Source organism: Primulina eburnea, chromosome 11, assembly GCF_022965805.1.
Source record: "Primulina eburnea isolate SZY01 chromosome 11, ASM2296580v1, whole genome shotgun sequence".
In the NCBI taxonomy this organism is placed as follows: Eukaryota; Viridiplantae; Streptophyta; class Magnoliopsida; order Lamiales; family Gesneriaceae; genus Primulina; species Primulina eburnea.
In genome coordinates this window covers 4,300,529-4,318,288 of record NC_133111.1, presented here as the reverse complement: position 1 = coordinate 4,318,288, position 17,760 = coordinate 4,300,529, and the positions used below count along the sequence as shown (strand labels likewise).

The window sequence follows — 17,760 nt, the reverse complement described above, 5'->3', positions numbered from 1 at the left end:
TCATTTTAATCCCTAGATAATGATAAAAAAGATTGTACACACACATCGTGCATGCAGAATAACTAATATCTAATGATACTCGCATCTCTCTGAGTAAAAACACACACACAAACACATGATACATATTATCGCGTGACATAACAACTATACAATAAGAATTACTAAACATCCAAAATAGATCAAAATTTTATTGTTTAAATGATCCACATAATATAATAATTTGAAAAACCACAAAAAATTACAAATTTAGACTTCATGGTATCATAAATTTATATATATATATATATATATATATATATATATATTATATAGTTTTGATATATTGATTATCTACTATGTCTACATCCATGTCTATCAATGAGTAGAGCACAATGAGTGGACTGCATACGCGTGTGTGTATTAAGTGTGATACCTTTAAAGTAACTAATTTATAGGACATCAAAATATTTAATTTCATAATTACTCTTCTTATCCTACTAAATTTTCTGAAGTCACTCCATATTTTACATATAAAAAATAAAACAAAATTTCTCTTTTAAATCGAAGAACTATTTTAAATTGAAAATAATCTCATCTTAATTATTTAATATTATTTGATCAAATTAAGCTACATCTTTTATATATATATAAAAGTATATATTTATATATATATGTATATATATATGGCACCGCCATACTTTTGTGACGCATCGAAGCTGCTTATTGTAGCGATTTTCTAAGCGGTAATAAAAGTATTTTTTTTTTAGGAAAAGGAAAATAATTTTTATTATTCGAAGATAAAATAATAATAAATTGAGGTTCATAAAAAAAAATAATTAATAATAATAATAAAAGCCATCCATAAAAGGCGTGTCAATCCTGTGGTTTTCAATCATCGTTTACATTTCCTCGCTCTCTAATCTCTTTTCTCTCTTTAATTGTCTCGCTGCCTTTTGTCTGAACCAAAAATCTCTGTGAGTTTTCGCATTTCGATTGATGTTTTCTTGTTCGATTTCCGGCATAGACACTGTACCTCATTGTCCATTTCGTCACTGTGTGCGCTTTCCATTTTTCGATGCAATGTGCGTGCTTTGACGCGGTTCTGGCATGTGCCGTACATTTTTCGTTTCAGAGATTTTGATGGTTTTCGCCCGCGTTTTTTTTTGTGGATTTTTGGCGAAATGGGAGGTGCTTCTGTTCTGATCTGGAAAATTAAAGTAGAGATTTTGTTTGTTCGTTTGTTTTTGTTTTTGGGATGGAAATGGACTTACATGTTAGGGTTTGTGCGCCTTTGTTTTTTGGTTTGTATGTGTGTGAGAGGAAATGTCTCTGAATGTTTTTATGCTCATTTGATTGCAGATGGAATTTATTTTTGTTGGTGTTTTCTATTTTCATTGCAGGAACTTTTTTTGGGAGGTGAAAGGCAATAATGAACATGGAAGAGGAGAAGAGGTGTCCCCTGTGCGCGGAGGAAATGGATTGGACAGATCAACAATTCAAGCCTTGCCAATGTGGTTACCAGGTGCGATATTTACTCTTTTCTCGACACACAGCATCTACTTCCTATATGTTGTTTTGGTAAAATCTAGGCGTTTAAGTGCATTAAATGCTGTTTAAACTTTAGTAATTTGTTGGATATTGAACGATTGTTTGTAAATTACTTGTTTCATCCATGGTATGTGTAATTGATTCTTTCTTTTTTCTTTTCAAGCCTGTCTTTTCCATTGTCTTATCACCATCAATGCCTAAATGCCAGAGTGTGATAGAAGTTCATGAATCGTGAGTGTAACTAGACATTGGACAACATAACAAAGATGAACGGAAACATCAATACAAACGTGAAGAATATCTACTTATGTTGTAATAATGATTTAATGCCGACATGGTATGGAGGACCATGACACATCTTGATTTATTTAAGTGTTTTTCTGGCTAGCGGTCACGAAATAAGGGCTATGTCGATTGTGAGAACCTTTGGCTCTCTAGTCATGCTGGTTCAATTATTTTCATATAGCGTATGGTTCATAAATAACAAATCAAAGTCATCCATTAAGCATAGGGTTACGAGGGTAACCATGAATAGATTTTTTGTTTGTGACTAAATCCAACTGTCACTAGCACGAAAACCGTTGTGTTGGGGTAGTTTGGACCACTCTAGTTCATTTTTGGGCTACTCGTGAACTGGGATTAGAATGTCTACTGGCTGCATGCCTTAAATTCATATCCCATCTCACTTAAGACTAATCATATCAATGCATTGCATTACATATTATGGGTTTTAATTATTGAACCTGTGCAAGTTTAGTTATTTGATGCTCTGTGACTTTCCTGAACCAACTTGTAAATTTCTCACTCTAGTCAAGTAAAGTTGGCTTGAAGTAATTGTGTATTTATCGAGGTTTTGACTTTTGAGGAATAAAAGTTGGCCCTACTTTTCTTTCCACATTGCTGTCTCAATCTTGACATCTTTTTACTTGTTTCCCAAGACTTTGATTTGTATATCGTAATTGGATTTTATATAATCTTCACTACCGTGTCTATTCAGGTCTGTGTTTGGTGTTGGCATCATATAATAGACATGGCAGAGAAAGAGGAAACAGAGGGAAGATGTCCTGCTTGTCGAACAATCTATGATAAAGATAAAATTGTTGCAATGCAGACAGATTGTGGAAGGTTGCTGTTGTTATTTTTTGATTCAATATCGTTCTGTCATTTGAAGCTGTGATACGGACATTTGAAGGTTTTATTTATCTATCATTTAGGACGGTGAATAAAAATTCTAATCGCAAAAACAAGCCACCAAAGGTCAAGCCAAAGACTACTGAAGTAAAGAAGGATCTTACTAATGTCAGAGTCATTCAACGCAAAATGGTGTATGTGATTGGGCTACCTCTTAGTCTTGCCGATGAAGATGTAAGGATCCCTTTTGCTAGTTTTTTTTTTCCATACATCAGCAGGTTTGTCTACTTTTTTTGTTTAGAATATTATTAAGTATGCTGTTACCTTGTATCAGATCAAGTGATGCTTCAAATGCTGTTTTATGTTTTTCAGTTCTAAAGAGTAATGTTTTTGTGAACAGTTATTGCAGCGGAAAGAATATTTTGGTCAATATGGGAAAGTTGACAAGGTCTCTCTCTCAAGAACAGCTGGTGGTGCAATTCAGCAATTTGTCAATGAGACTTGCAGTGTGTGAGTCCAAAACTGCTAGTTGAATAGATTCTGTTTTGTTTGTGTATGCGAGTCCAAAGCTGCTAGTTGAATAGATTTCTTTTTCTTCTGTGTGTGAATTGAATTGTATGACTATGTTCTTTATGGATGTTCATTTAGCTGTTAGTTGCTGTATATTTGCTCTTGCAGCATTGAAATTCTTCAATTAGCTTAGAACTTTCTACATCATGATACATTCTTCGTGAATATATGGTTAGAGTCAGACACCTGAATTTTCTGAAGATTGGAAATCATATGCTTTATTCACTAAATGTATTTGAATCTTTGTGTTTTTATGAATATGTTCTATCTAATATGGAGCTAAATTGTGTCTGAATTAGTTGACATTATAAGTAGTAAGAAGAGTAAAATGTTGCATCTTATGATACAAGGGAGTTAGGACAATAAATAATAGCTTGTACTGGCGAAGTGATTCAATTAGTAATGAGAGGATTAAGTCTGATGAGAGGGACAAAATGACCACCCCGTTATTTTTCCCTCTAAGACTGGATAACGAGTCTCAATCAAATTTGTGGGATCCCTATTCACGTACCACATATATGATTGATGTCAATTGCTCGCTTCCTTTATCTATCTTCATGGTTTTCTCTGTGAGTTTTCTGATTAGGACGTAATGTCTTGGGAATTGTTTCATGCCAGTGGATGATGTTTCACAAGCATTCTCCTTTAAAGTTTATACTTGACCTCTTATTATTCCCTTTTATCTTTTTGGTTCCAGATACATAACTTACTCCAGAGAGGAGGAGGCAATTCGATGTATTCAATCAGTGCATGGTTTTGTGCTAGAAGGTAGATTTTTAAGGTAAACACTAGTTCTCTTTCTTACTTTTGATTTAGTAAGTTACGCTGCTTTGAAGTTTTCACACTAACAATTTGACTATCACTTCTGCAGAGCATCGTTTGGTACTGCAAAATATTGCCATGCTTGGCTGAAAAACATGGTATAGATATTTCATGCTTTGTTGGGCTTTCTTTTTTGCATTCGTTTCTGGGATGCGGCTAGCAACTTCTTTTGCTGTGGGACAAGTTTCTCATAGTTGTTTTATTTTCCCAGCCTTGCAGCAATCCCGCTTGTTTATATTTGCATAGTATTGGAGCTGATGAAGATAGTTTTGGAAAAGATGAGGTTGCTGCAGTTCATACGAGGTATAATGCAGACAACATTTTCTTATTACTGGTATCTCTCACTTTTTAACTTGTCATATCATCTGATTTTCTACAACCAATGCCAAAGTGGACCACTGAGAAACAACTAGTACTTGGTTATTAATGGCTGCAAGTGGATTTTTCACTATGACATGATGTGCTTTGGTTATTAAGGGGTGTGAGTAGATTTTTCATTCACAGCTTTATCGTATGCTCCCACCTAGGGAAGGAAAATAATATTTTTACTTGAATGATCAGCAACTTCTCTGTGGTCTACTCTCGACTCTCGTTATCTTAAAAGTGTTACATAGTGTGGAATCTACGCTCGTTAGAGGAAACAATGGTGGTGCTAGGCGTTCTTTTATTAAAAAGAGAGAAAATATATAAAACAATGGCAAACACAAAATAACTATTCCGAGTCCAAAGAAAATGACAACAGCTATCTAAAATTTCAATGTGGGGTTGATTTATCTCTGAGCTCAACTCCGAGTAATCTTATGCCGCTCCTTCAATTGTAATTCCGAGTCCATACGACATGCTTTCTCTGATTTAATCAATGAAGTTAATTTCTAGCAAGATTGCCGTTTGTGTTTTTGTTGAAATGAATTATTTATTTGTTGCAAGTTGTGATTTTTTATTATAATTCTTACGCTGATATATGTTTTACTTATTTGTGCTCTTTAATTCTCTATGAACAGATTGCTAATTTTTTTTCTTCTTTTTTAATTTAAAGGAGTAGGGTGCAACAAATTGTTGGTGCTATTGATAGTGTGTTAACACGGTCGGGGGATGTGTTGCCACCACCAGTGGATGATATCTACAGTAGTAGCAGTGCTTTTACTGACAAATTTGCATCCCAAAATACCGTGGTAAGTGCCAATTTTGCAACGGCTTGCATTATTTTAAGATATGCTCAAGATCTGTTCAGTGCATATCTTGATATAGTGTGCATGTAGTGCTAATTTTGCTAATGGCTCTACCTTAGAAGACATTACCGCAAAACGTATCTAGTGCCAACATGTTTATCTTTCATATTCTTGTATTTCACTGAGAACCTATTTGAATAAATGTCTCTGGTGTCATTGTCCAGGGTGCAATTCCTGGCTCGGTAAATGGCAAAGGAGAAATTATTTTCTCACTTCCTTCCACAGAAAAGCAGGGAGGCATTGCAGCGCCCCTCAAAATGACAACTTTTGTCGATATAGTTGGCCGTTCTAATTGTCCCGATCTCGAAAAAGATGGAAATGTACATGAAGACAGGGTTTTAAAATTATGCTCCGAATTATCTTCAGTTACAACGAGCGGAGATATACATGGGGGACAGTCATATTCTTTTCCTAACCTCTTTAGAGTTTCATCATCTAATCACATTGAAAATGGAATATCTAAAAATATCCCAGATAGACAAGCCAGGGAAGATTCATTATTATTCGAAGATCAAGGATCTAAAGATCTCTATGGTCCAAGTCAAAAGTCTTGTTTTTTTCATCCATCTTATGCTGCAAACGTGTCGGAGGATTCCTGTGGTCCTGCATTGTTGCAGAATAAGACTAACAGTTTGGTAGACTTTAGCGTGGATCAGAATAATGAGCACAATCGTGAAGATGAGGCTTCTTTACCTGTCAGATGTGTAAATTCAGTATTAAGTGATGCATGGCAGGAGATGAAGTTCCAAAATTCTTCCAAATCAGATAGAATATATAGAAGCTCCAGTTCATTTTCCAATGACGAGATAGTAGAGCACCTGCGAAGACTCGATGATGGTAACTTGCCCAATGATGACGAAAATTCTGGTTTAGAAGCTGTGGAGAGCAGTATAATTTCAAATATCATGTCCATGGATTTTGATCCGTGGGAAAGATCTTCGACAAAGACTAATGATGCATCAGAATTTCTTGATGAAACTCGTGGCTTGAATGGTTCTTCGTGGAACACCCTTAATAGTGATCAATCAGCTTATTCACATTTTAGAAAGGATGGCTTTGGGAGTCAAGTGGTTGGGTCTGTCCTTCGGGATTTTGGGGATAACAAGGAGCAGTATTTGCGCAAGCCTCAGTATCCAGGTAACTGTTGTGGATTCATGTTCCTTTTCTTTTTATCAAACTGATTAAATGTATTATTCCTATATATTTGTTACCAAATAGGCTGGTCCGCATCCACTTGCTAATAATTTGGCACATCCAGTTTTTGCTAATTTTAAAATATTTTCCTTAAGCAGAATATTGATTGATGAGATTGTCCTATTCATCCTATTCGTGCTCCTTAGAAAGATACTTTTTGTTGATATTTGCATTTGGTGAGGTTTAGGATTCCAGATCAGTTTGCTTGTGTTGGCTAATTTTTTTGCCTGGGATGACAATCTTGTCTCTGTTAATTGTTTATTTAATTGCCTGATTTTGTGATTTTGAATCCTCACCAGCTCTTCTTACAGGAACTAGAGCTCAAAGTTTGGCACCACCAGGGTTTGCAGCGACCTCTAGAGATCCACCTCCTGGGTTTTCTGCTTGCGAGAGGACAGGCGGCATGTCCCGTATCCCATCTGGTTTGTACCTTTAGCGCATCTCATATTGTTCTAAAATATATTTTTTGCAACGGCTGCACACGTATTCATTTCTTTCCTTCTTTTCTTCAACTTTTTTAAGCTTGGGATCTCAAAAACTCACTGCCCAATGACGACAACCTATTATTGTCTGCACAAACACATAAAGCAGCCGTTGCAAGAAATGTTTTCTTTATTATTGGTCATAACCGATCAATATAATTATTCTCTCGTATTTGCAGGAAGCCCTTTGGTGAATACTAATTCTTTGTCCAGCACTTTGCTTCAACTCCCTTCTACCGAATTCAGTAGCAGCCCCGATAATGTCAATTTCATCAATCCTGCCATGTTAAGCTGTGGTGTAGTTAAACCAATGAACGTCCAGAAAATCCCGGGCTTTGAAATGATGCCAATTAGTACACCAAATCGCAGTGCATATGAAGATGATAAAAAACTTTGGCATATGATGCAACAGCAATCATTATCTGCACATACAGACTCGAAACTCAATCAATTATTTGCCCTGCAAAATCCATCTCTGCTACATGAATTTGGTAATACCAATCATATGGGGAATGAACTTTCTCTAGACCATATTTATGGCTTGTCTTCAAGGTTAGTCAATCAACATCAGAATTATGACACTTCCTTCACGCAATTGTCACAGCAGAAATATGCAAACGGGCACATTTCAAATACAAATGGATACCACATGCGTAGTTTTGACGATTTTCAACGTAAAGGTGGCATGCCGATGACAGAACTTGGGAGAAACGAGAGATTAGGCGTAAACAAGTACTTTCCTGGGTATGGGGATCTAATGTTTAGTTCAAGTGATGTATAAGCTCAAGTTTTGTAATCGTATTCTCATGACTCAGTTGAAATGAACTCCTATCAATGTCAAACTCATTGTCTCTGTGGTTCAATGAAACGATCTGATATCAATCTTGCTGCACATGGGTTTGTGCATTCACAACTTTTTGAGTAAATCAGCAATGCATTAGAGTAGGACTATGCCAAAACTTTTTAAGCAGCCTATTAGTTAAGCATGTTTTCCGTCAAAAGATTGGGCACCACCTATTCTCAGGGTCATGCCATAAATCTGACTTGGCTTAGTTCGAGTGTTGAGATTTGGAAAGGAAAGGAATGTTTGGGATAGTTTAGCTTAGTCTGAGAGTTGAGATTTGGAAAGTAAATAATGGAAAGGAATGTTTGTGAGATTTTATTGGAAGTTAAGAAAGGAAAAGGTGTTACAGATTTAGAGCAAAAATTAAAATGGGTTGAAATGAACTTCTGTTCCAACTTTTAATCCAAGCCTAGAGTATTTTACTTCCAAATGTGGGGAGAAATGATCGTGTTAAGTTCGTCCAGCTTAGATGATAGCAAGGGAGAAACAAATCCAATTTGAACTACAGTGGAAAAATTAAATTGCTGACGAAATCCCGAAGAGCAGAAATGGCTCCACTAGAAGACTCCTTGGACTACCTCTCGAGAACTCTTCCGTATCAATTTATGTTCCGGCCATGAAAAAATAGAAACAATATGTTAAGTTGTCTCACATCGGTGGTATTTAATACCTGAGAGTTGTATATATGGTCTTGAACAATCTTTCCTTTTTGAACTAGCTTTTGGGTTGAGTTAGGTCTAAGTTCCAATCTTAACATAGTATCAGAGCTCATGTTCCACCGTTATGTGTTGGACTGCCTATAATTAGGCCACCCGTTCTGCCCATAATTTGGTCATTTGTAAACTCCATACTCCAGATGTTTATTCCTGGACGTGAGAAGGGTGTGTTTGCTAATAGTTGAGACACCCGTTCTGTCCATAATTGAGTCATTTGTAAATTCCACGCTCCAGATGTTCATTTCTAGGCGTGAGAGGGGTGTGTTTGCCCATAGTTGGGACGTCCGTTCTGCCCATAATTGGGTCATTTGTAAACTTCACGCTCCAGATGTTCATTCCTAGGCGTGAGGGAGTGTGTTAGTTGTCTCACATCGGTGGTATTTAATACTTGGGAGTTGTATATATGGTCTTGAACAATCTTTCCCCTTGAGCTAGCTTTTGAGGTTGAGTTAGGTCCAAGTTCCAATCTTAACACAATCAACCATATTATGGGCAATGAGTTCAAGAAGTTTTTAAATATCCCATCCCTAATCCTTCTTCACCCAGCATCACGAGGATGCAAAACTAGAGACAAACCAGGGGAAAAAAAATGTTACCACATCCACAAATCATCCGAGAAGTTGATATCATACTCTACAATGCTCATATCTGCAATATACAACATCACTAAACAGGTCCGATCCTATCGACCACCATTGCATATTGGTAACGACGTGATCTGAATGTGTTTTCATTTCATTGTATTTATGAAATTGAAATAAAGGATTTGGAACATCTTATATTGATGAGTAAATTTTTTCTTTAATTTCGAATATCGAAATAATTTATATTGAACCAGTATTTTTTTCTTCCATTTTGAATATCCACTCTTCTTTTTCTTCAACATCCAATCCCCTGCCCACATTACTTGATTCGAGTGTTTGAATGCACTATTTCTTTTTTATTTTGCATGAAAAATAAATTTATTTAAAATATTTTTAAAATAAATTCTGAAAACTTTTTATTTAAAAAAAAAAATCAAATTTATTCATACATTTTCTTTTACAAGAGTACTTCGTCAAAAAAAGTACCGGCCGGACATGTCATACCGGCTAAAGGCTAAGTATCTTTCACTATTTCATTAAGACTGGAGATTCTATAAACACAGTCTTGGTATATTTGGTTTGACAACAATTTAAATACCAAAAATAGCATCGAATTATTCTTTTTAATAATTGTTCGCTTCAAAAAAATTCGAAATCAACTCTGAACATGGAATCCATTCATTTAATTATTTGCAACAAGCATGGCTATGTAAGAATTCAAAATACTTGTATGTTTTCCACTATTTTTGCATATGAGAATGTGTCTTGATCAATTTTTATGGATGATTTGAGGATTTTAATATTGTTTCATTTACAGTGTGGTGTTACATTCTTAAATAAGTCTCCAAGTATACAACACAAAATCCTCCATACATCCAAATTTCAATTGATCGATTGGGAAGGGAATATTTGTGTATTTGTGTAAGATTTTTTTTCTTTGTAAATTATTTTGTTAAATGTATTTTTCATTTATTTTATGATTTTATATAGATTCACGATCTGTTTTAAATTTATGTAAGTATCTGCTACAATGGCTCTCATCAACAACATATCATTAAAATATATATGATATATATACTATATACTATATTATTCAGTGTGTGACACTAATAATAACTATTTTAGAGAACACCAAAATATTTAATTACATAATTACTTTTCTTACCCTACCAAAAATCTCATCAAGTCACCTCGTATTTTACATAGAAAAAAATCAAAACAAAACTTCCCTTGTAAATCAAACAACTCTTCCAACTTGAAAATAATTTCGTGTTAATTATTTAGAATTATTTGATCATTCGTGTTAATTATTTAGAATTATTTGATCAATAATAATAATATTATTGTGCATATTTTACTTGGTGTATATATATTACTATTATTAAGAATCTCTATAATAGAGACAAAAATGATGTCTTTGTCTATTTTTTGTTCTTCTAATTTTGCTTTTATGTTATACTAATATTACATTTTTTTTATTTTTTATTTCAACGAACACTTTTGTTTTTATTTCTTTTAATTACGACAATTTAAATTGCATTTTAATCTCTTGATAATTTATCAAATTTCATCTTAATACTTCGATAATTATATTATAAGGTTGTTGCTTGGATTGAGGCGGTCTGATTTTAAACCAATCGTCTAAATTGCGTGAAAAATGGCCACTCTCAACTTAAGCCATCAACGCTATATCCCTTATTACACTCATGGCAGTAATACCAAATGCCAGAAATGGAGTAATCTTGGTCTCCAGTTGTGCTTCAAGAACCCAATAATTTTCCACGCTAGCTTTGGGAAAAGCTATCAGCAAATATGAATAACTCTCTGTTATATCTAGAATGAACTTTTTGACTCTACTGACTTTAATTTTGGAAAAATTATATGCATAATTGACAAAAAAAAGTCTATACGAGTTTTTCGGCTAATGATGCAAAAACATGGAGGAGTTTTAGCTCATTCGGAAGGCTTTTTAATTTCTTTAGCATAACAGAAGAGGTTTATAGGAAATGTACCCAGAGTCCATATATCCACGAATAACCTATCTATCTTTTTTGTTGGTTTTTTGATGTTTACACTTTCTAACATCAAATCTCTGATCATTTTTACTTTGACGATTCACTTCAGGTGGATATAGCTTACGCTCCTTTCATCGAAAGATTTCAGCCCTTTTTCTTAGAAGTAAAGAAATTTGACATTACTGACAGCAGGCCAAAACTTTGTGTATGGATTGAGGTACAACAAAAACTATGGACAACCCCATCTACACTTAGAAATCCTTTTATTTCTCGTCAAAGTTATGTCACGATTATGAGATATATTTCATGTATAATATCGTGTCGCATACCGCATCACTTACGCGCAGGAGATGAACAAGATTGAGGCATACAGACAAACTCAACGCGACGCCAAGGAGCACGTTGAAAGCTACAAAAAACGTTTCTCGACATAATTTTTCCGTAAAATTTCATTGCTGTTCCAACTAGGGGCCGAATAGATTGCTCCTTGTATCGGCACCCGGCTCCTTAATTTTCCTTTTATGTTGTTTGTGAAGTCAACACCGTCAGCAACATGACTCGAAATTGAAGCCTTGGATGTGTTTATAAAAGACTTTCTTGTACTTTTAATAACTCAAAAAATGAGAAATAATTTTTTTTGGATATGAATTATGAAAATGTGTAAATGTAAAAGAACTGATATAGCGTAATATTTTATTTATGTATAAAAGCGTGTAACCGTATAATACGTGGATTATTGTATATAAAGTAGAAATAGCAATGAAATGTAAATTCACAAGACTTCAACTCACGTTTGCAAGCCAATGAGAGAAAATAAAAGAAGCAGGTTAATTTTCTTTTCTCCTCCCAACTTAAATTTCATTGTTATAATTATAATATCAGATTTAAATATATTACTGGTAAACTTGTATCATTATATAACTTGTGTTGTGTAGCAGAAGATTCATGAAAGGCTGTTCTATATAGAGGAAATAATTGCAGGAGTATATCCAATAATAGAGATACAAAGTATATATACTAGCTATATGTCAATCTATACATCACATTAATGTTCAATCCTCTTATTGAATCAGTTGTAGGAAGAACAGAATAGAAACCTCTTAAGAGTGAGGCTGCTGCATTTGCTGCAGTGTTGTTTCTGAGATTCTTGCCACAGTTATGTCATTGAAGGCTTTGGAAAGCAGACATGGGAAATTTGCCTCGGGATGTTGAAGACAGAAGGGGATTCGGGTAAGGGATGGTGGTACTGGAAGAGAATCCTGATGATGCTGCAGAAGATAAAAGCGTGACGGGATTGACCACACCGTGGCTTTGTATTTTCCAGGGCCAGTTATGGAATCCAGGGAAAGGGTTTGCTTCCTTGTTTGTTACCAGTCCTCTTTCCTATCAATGAGATAATATGTCATTGTCAGGCAATAAGAAACTACAATCACTGAGAGACGTTGATATCTGAAACGATTGTCTCTTTCATATGCTATTCTTTCAAGGAGATGCAATATGGAGTTGATAACAAAGGCAAAAGGAATAACGACCTCGCTGCTTGTTGCAAACCCGCCAGTCAACATGTGAGGATACTTGGTGGCCATTTCTAGCCCATGGGGAACGGCAGGGGAGTTTTCTACCTGTGATTGTGCAGAAAAAATCAGCAATCTTGATATGAAATATAAGTTCTTCTCATCAGCATGTTAACCATTGACACATTAAACTTCAAAGTAAATTTTTTTAAGCATACCCATGAAGAAACAAGCACCTTTATGATTTTCACATCAGGCATTTCACAGCAAGCGTATGGCAACTGCAAATTTCCGGTAGCTTCATGATCATTTGGACTAATTGAAGCTAAAGATATCCCAAGATTAAGATCAAGACTGCTGCAACTACCTGCATCCACGATTCCACACCCGTACAGAATCAAATGTATGAGATACTTCTGTTGTACAAGAAACAGCCAACCAGGAGAAAAGGATAGAAGTAGGACACAGGAATTGGACTTGTACCTCCATCTCTGGAACTCATTTTTATCTCTCTCTCATGTATGCTTGGCTCAAAGTTGGTGACTGCCTCACTCCCATTACATTTGATGGCTGCTTTATCATAAGCCCTGAATGAAGGTTTGTTGGATGAGCCCCAAACTATGAAAAATGGGTCTAAATGCGAGGCTACGTGCAAGCAGAATGAATTCATGATCCTAAATAAGTGAAATCAAATGGTCAAAACAAGGAATGAAATTTTAATCGCAACCACCTTGGAGCTTCTACTTCGCTATCAAATAACCAAGATACGTATACCTGCAATAAACCATCATAATCCTATATATGAAGGGAATGCTGTTGCCATTTCTTCATATAGCAACTATCCCTAACTTCATAGATCAATCAGAAAATAATGACCCAAAAAAAATGGTAACCTTACTTTTTTCCTAGGAATTGACCCATTCTTGCTTCCCAGCGACCACATGCATGTAGAGTTACTCCTCTGTACTTTGAATTTCCTCGAGAGAACCCAGCGCTTTGCCGACGAAGAATGTGAACAAATTCTTCTTTGGACAAGTTCTTCATCTGCATATGACCTTATTAAAGTTTCCAGAAACCAAAAAAGAAAATTACTATTAGGAAAAAAAACCTGTACTTCCGAACCTGTTTCAAGTCTTCTTCATAGTCACTGATGTTGAAATTTATGTCAGCGTCAACTCCACGAAACTTGATCGCCGCTCGATCGTATGCTCTGAAAGGATTGACATATTTCATCGAACAGAGATCCAAGAAACTAAAGTTCCATCAAGAATAGCTCAAAATTACAAGATGGTCCACTGTACTTGCAAGTCAAAAGTCTTACCTAGCAGCGATATGAGCTGTGTCAAATCCACCTGAGATTTGGAATATCGGATCAATTCTGAGTAGATTCTCGGTAAAACAAGAATTGTTTTTTAAAAAAAGAAAAGAAATATATTGTACGGTTTCTTACCCAAATAGACTTGTTTGCCGCAATCCCTGCCACAAATACAAAACTCAGTTAAAAATCAAGAAACAAGATTTAGCCTACGATATTCACCTATCACCCCCAACACTAAACTCACTCAAATTCCATCCACAAAATAAGCGCCGAGGAGCTAAACTAATAGAACAATCAATTGTTGACTTGCAAGATTGAACTGTTGATCAAATGACCAGCGTTTCGGCGCTAAAGCATAGGGGTATTATTGTATATAATTCGAGACATTAAACGGTTATCGGATAATCTCCCGCACCACATACATGCATGCATTTTTGTATGTAAAATGTATGTATAGACGGACCAGATATGAGATTCCCATCTTCCAGTCCTCCGATAGAAGGTAACCCCTCGATACTGTGAGCTACGAGAGCGTGGCCCACGCCTACTCTTCTTCACCGGTGGCTGCTGCAGGCGATTCACCGGCACCTGCGCCTTGTAAGTTCCCGATTCTGCTCCTCCTAAGACTGAAACATCCGGCAGCGATAAATTCAACCAACACTTAGACCTGGAAGCCGCGGGAGGAGAAGACAAAGAAGCCAACGACGCCATCTCACCCGGGAAAAGCTGCAACTCGTGCTTATCAACAAAATCATTACTATTCACGTCGTCTCCGACCTCTACGACGTTTCCCTTGAGTATAGAGAAATTGAGCGTGGAGAGGAACGTATTCCGGCGACTTGAGCTGTTAGAATCCTCACGATCGTCCGCCGCCGCATTGTTGGTGGTGGAGGTGGTCGTTGAAGTCACTGAATCGACGTCAGCGGCCGTAGTCTTCTGGGTGTGAAACTCATCCCCGGAGACGGAGTAATCCACCGAGAACGATCCCGCAACAACATTCAGATCCAACATTTCACCACTCCCAAGAACAAGAGAAAATCAAAGAGGGAACGGTTCACCGATGCTTGTGTACTCGCTGGCGCTGCTGCATATAAAATCGAGAATCAGAGAGAGAAGTGCGTTGATATTGTTATGGATGTATACATACAGAGAGAGAGGGAGAAGACACCACTGGTAATGCGTAGAGAGAGTGTAACAAACTATACATACAAAATATGTATGTATATAGTTGAGTGTATGTTCCCCATTCCACTTGCTTGCTTCCACTTTATTGGATAAAAGAGAAAGGAAAGGACTGAGCAAAAATGGAATGAGAACTTATGTTTTTTGACTGTTAGATTCTTTTATCAGATAAATTTGTTTGAAAAAGTTCTTTTAAGATAACCGGGACAATTTTTGTAAGATTGAGGAGTGAGTTTCATGTGAGACCATCTCATGGATCTTAATTCGTGATACGGATCAACTCTACTCATATTCACAATAAAAAAATAATACTCTTAGCATAAAAAGTAATACTTTTTCATAGATGATCCACATAAGAGGTTCGTCTCACAAATACGACCCGTGAGACCGTCTCACACAAGTTTTTGCCAAGACATATCGATCTGATATATATTTATAAGAAAAATGATATTTTGAGATAAAAATTAATATTTTCTCATAAAGAGAGTTTGATCGAGCTGAGTTGAAAATCTTAATTTTATGTCAGTAAATTCGTATTCTACTTTGTTTTTATTAAGTTTTGATTATCTATATCCATATCAAAATTGGATTTTAGTCGTATATTCTCAATTCATGAACATCTCAATTCTTTATATCGAAAGTGTTAGTGCGATACAATACACGTAAACGTCAAGTCGAAACTACGTTAGCTTGACATGGTAAAGAAAAAAATTGGAAAAAAAAATATAATATTTGAATTTGACGATAAATATGATCAAATATAATTAAAAAGAGAGACACACTAAACCAAAATTAGAATTTTCACTTTATTAAATAATTATTAATTAGTCATTTCTTGAATTCTTTAAAATAAAATTTTCAAATATAAAGTATATCAACTTAGTTATTCATTATTACACTTAAAAAAAAAAAAACTAACTAGTAAACTGATTTTGCGTTCCAAGCAATACAGTAAACATTTAGAATACAGTATCGCATATTTTTATTTATGAGACGGATCAACTCTATGCATATTTAAAATAAAAAATAATAATTTTTCATTAATAAACCAAATAAAAAATTCGTCTCACAAAATTAACTCATCAGAACATCTTACAAAGATTTTGTGTTAAATTTATACATTAAATTTTATGGATTCCCTAAGAAGAGCTTCTAATTTACTACCCATTTTTAGAAAGTTTAATATTACATTATGTCAGTACAAATATCGCTATCAGTACTATGTTTAGTTGTTGCACTTGCTTAATTTCCTTGGGTTTTTCCATATGTAACTGAAATTATTTTATTTGATATTCTTTTCTTTTTTTTTAATAACGATGACGATCGTTGAAATATACATATAAAAATTCTTTGCAGCCTTAAATGTTATAAATATTAAATTATTTAATATTCATTAATTATGCTTTAATTTCTCTGTCCCTATTTTATTTTGAAATTAGGTTTTCAAATGTAATTTCAAACCATTAAAAGGAAAGTCAAAGAATCCGGATATAAATTTACCATAAAGGTTGGGAGTTTTGGAAGCCACGTGTAGATCATTTATTGGGTGGAAACAGACAAATGAAAGCAAATTATCTCGGCACGTGTACAAGGTAATGACCAATGAATTGAAGAGGGACATGGTTGCAATTTCTACATTAATATCATCGTTTTTATTTATATTTGTTTAATAATATAATTTCTTGTCCCCTCTATTCCTATGGCCTCGTTTATTTTCATTTTATTTTTTTTATCTAAAATATCGTGGACGATTTAGTTTAAGCTTGTTATTAGTACTAGTAATATTTCTCTAAATAGTATTGTTAATTTATACCGTTTTGATTTCATTATGTCTTTTCTTTTACCAGCAAATTTAGTTTATGATTTTAACGAGTAGACAATTCGTGATAAAGAGTTTATAAAATGAAATTTCAAGTTATCTTAAGGTATTATAATAGCGGTAGATACTTAGCAGCCCAAAAATTCATACGAGGCTATCGTCAAATATCAATTTTGTGATATGGACATCCAACATGATCCGGCCCATGAAAATTATTATATTTTATGTCAAAATTGTTGAGAAAACAACCAAAGTCCCACATTAGAAGATCAAGAGTGAGATCATGGATCTAGATCGAGCCATGTGGGTGGAATCCTCGAATGCTCTCGTTAAAAATCCTTGATAAGCTCTCGATGTGTGTAATACTCTCGGTATTTCATGTAAGGCGTGTATCCCAACGCGGTGAAGATGAGTAACCTCGATTGGAGGAAGAATAAGGCTTGAGGAGAGGCTCAGATCATGACAATAATGGTGCAACTTTGTTTGAGGGGATTTTTGTTGGGAATATAACCAAAGTTCAACATTGGGGTATCAAGAGGAAGATCATGCGTTAATAAGATGGAATAATATCTCAATTGGTATAATACTTTTTTGGTAAAGTTCAAATATAAAGTCATGAGAGCTTAGGCTCAAAGTAGACAATATCATATCATTGTGGATTTATGCGACTTTCATATTTTTAAAAAAATGATTTTTCAATGCATGTATGAATCGGGTTAACACGTATTACGAATAAAGATCTTGTTAGAGCAACTTACTAGAGACCTACGTACTCAATAAGTAATACGTAAGGCTCACCAAAAAATCAAGTAA

General features: G+C 35.0%; 2 protein-coding genes across 6 annotated transcripts; one reads left to right on the top strand and one right to left on the bottom strand.

Moving 5' to 3' along the window:
* The first annotated feature begins 848 nt into the window (after positions 1–848).
* On the top strand, positions 849–7,837 carry LOC140804397 (uncharacterized). Of its 3 annotated transcripts, none has more exons than XM_073160398.1 (12): positions 849–953; positions 1,380–1,501; positions 2,525–2,652; positions 2,742–2,892; positions 3,059–3,168; positions 3,926–4,009; positions 4,100–4,148; positions 4,262–4,353; positions 5,087–5,222; positions 5,444–6,416; positions 6,785–6,895; positions 7,135–7,837. In XM_073160398.1, exons 2-12 carry the CDS (start codon positions 1,409–1,411, stop codon positions 7,734–7,736), a joined length of 2,529 nt encoding a protein of 842 aa, XP_073016499.1. In that variant the 5' UTR covers positions 849–953; positions 1,380–1,408; the 3' UTR covers positions 7,737–7,837. The 3 variants fall into 3 exon arrangements, with proteins under 3 accessions (XP_073016499.1, XP_073016497.1, XP_073016498.1); XM_073160396.1 differs by having other exon boundaries at positions 6,773–6,895; XM_073160397.1 differs by lacking the exon at positions 849–953 and adding an exon at positions 1,043–1,061 and having other exon boundaries at positions 6,773–6,895.
* Positions 7,838–12,100: 4,263 nt separating this feature from the next.
* Positions 12,101–15,236, bottom strand: LOC140805983 (APETALA2-like protein 3). Of its 3 annotated transcripts, none has more exons than XM_073162381.1 (10): positions 15,118–15,228; positions 14,410–15,021; positions 14,079–14,104; positions 13,950–13,980; positions 13,751–13,838; positions 13,527–13,672; positions 13,112–13,215; positions 12,865–12,995; positions 12,647–12,736; positions 12,101–12,497 (listed from the first exon to the last, which is right to left on the bottom strand). In XM_073162381.1, the coding sequence occupies exons 2-10, from the start codon at positions 14,955–14,957 to the stop codon at positions 12,276–12,278; spliced, it is 1,386 nt and encodes a 461-aa protein (XP_073018482.1). In that variant the 5' UTR covers positions 14,958–15,021; positions 15,118–15,228; the 3' UTR covers positions 12,101–12,275. The 3 variants fall into 3 exon arrangements, with proteins under 3 accessions (XP_073018482.1, XP_073018483.1, XP_073018481.1); XM_073162382.1 differs by having other exon boundaries at positions 14,410–15,009; positions 15,118–15,222; XM_073162380.1 differs by having other exon boundaries at positions 14,410–15,236.
* Positions 15,237–17,760: the final 2,524 nt, after the last annotated feature.

Bases quoted from the DNA above. Each gene is read 5' to 3' on its own strand.
- LOC140804397 (XM_073160396.1), top strand. From the start codon at position 1,409: ATGAACATGGAAGAGGAGAAGAGGTGTCCCCTGTGCGCGGAGGAAATG. The intron at 1,502-2,524 runs GTGCGATATTTA...GTGTCTATTCAG, and splicing joins CTTGCCAATGTGGTTACCAG to GTCTGTGTTTGGTGTTGGCA. The intron at 2,653-2,741 runs GTTGCTGTTGTT...TCTATCATTTAG, and splicing joins ATGCAGACAGATTGTGGAAG to GACGGTGAATAAAAATTCTA.
- LOC140805983 (XM_073162380.1), bottom strand. From the start codon at position 14,957: ATGTTGGATCTGAATGTTGTTGCGGGATCGTTCTCGGTGGATTACTCC. The intron at 14,105-14,409 runs GTCCGTCTATAC...TATTTGTGGCAG, and splicing joins AGATGGGAATCTCATATCTG to GGATTGCGGCAAACAAGTCT. The intron at 13,981-14,078 runs GTAAGAAACCGT...TCCAAATCTCAG, and splicing joins CGGCAAACAAGTCTATTTGG to GTGGATTTGACACAGCTCAT.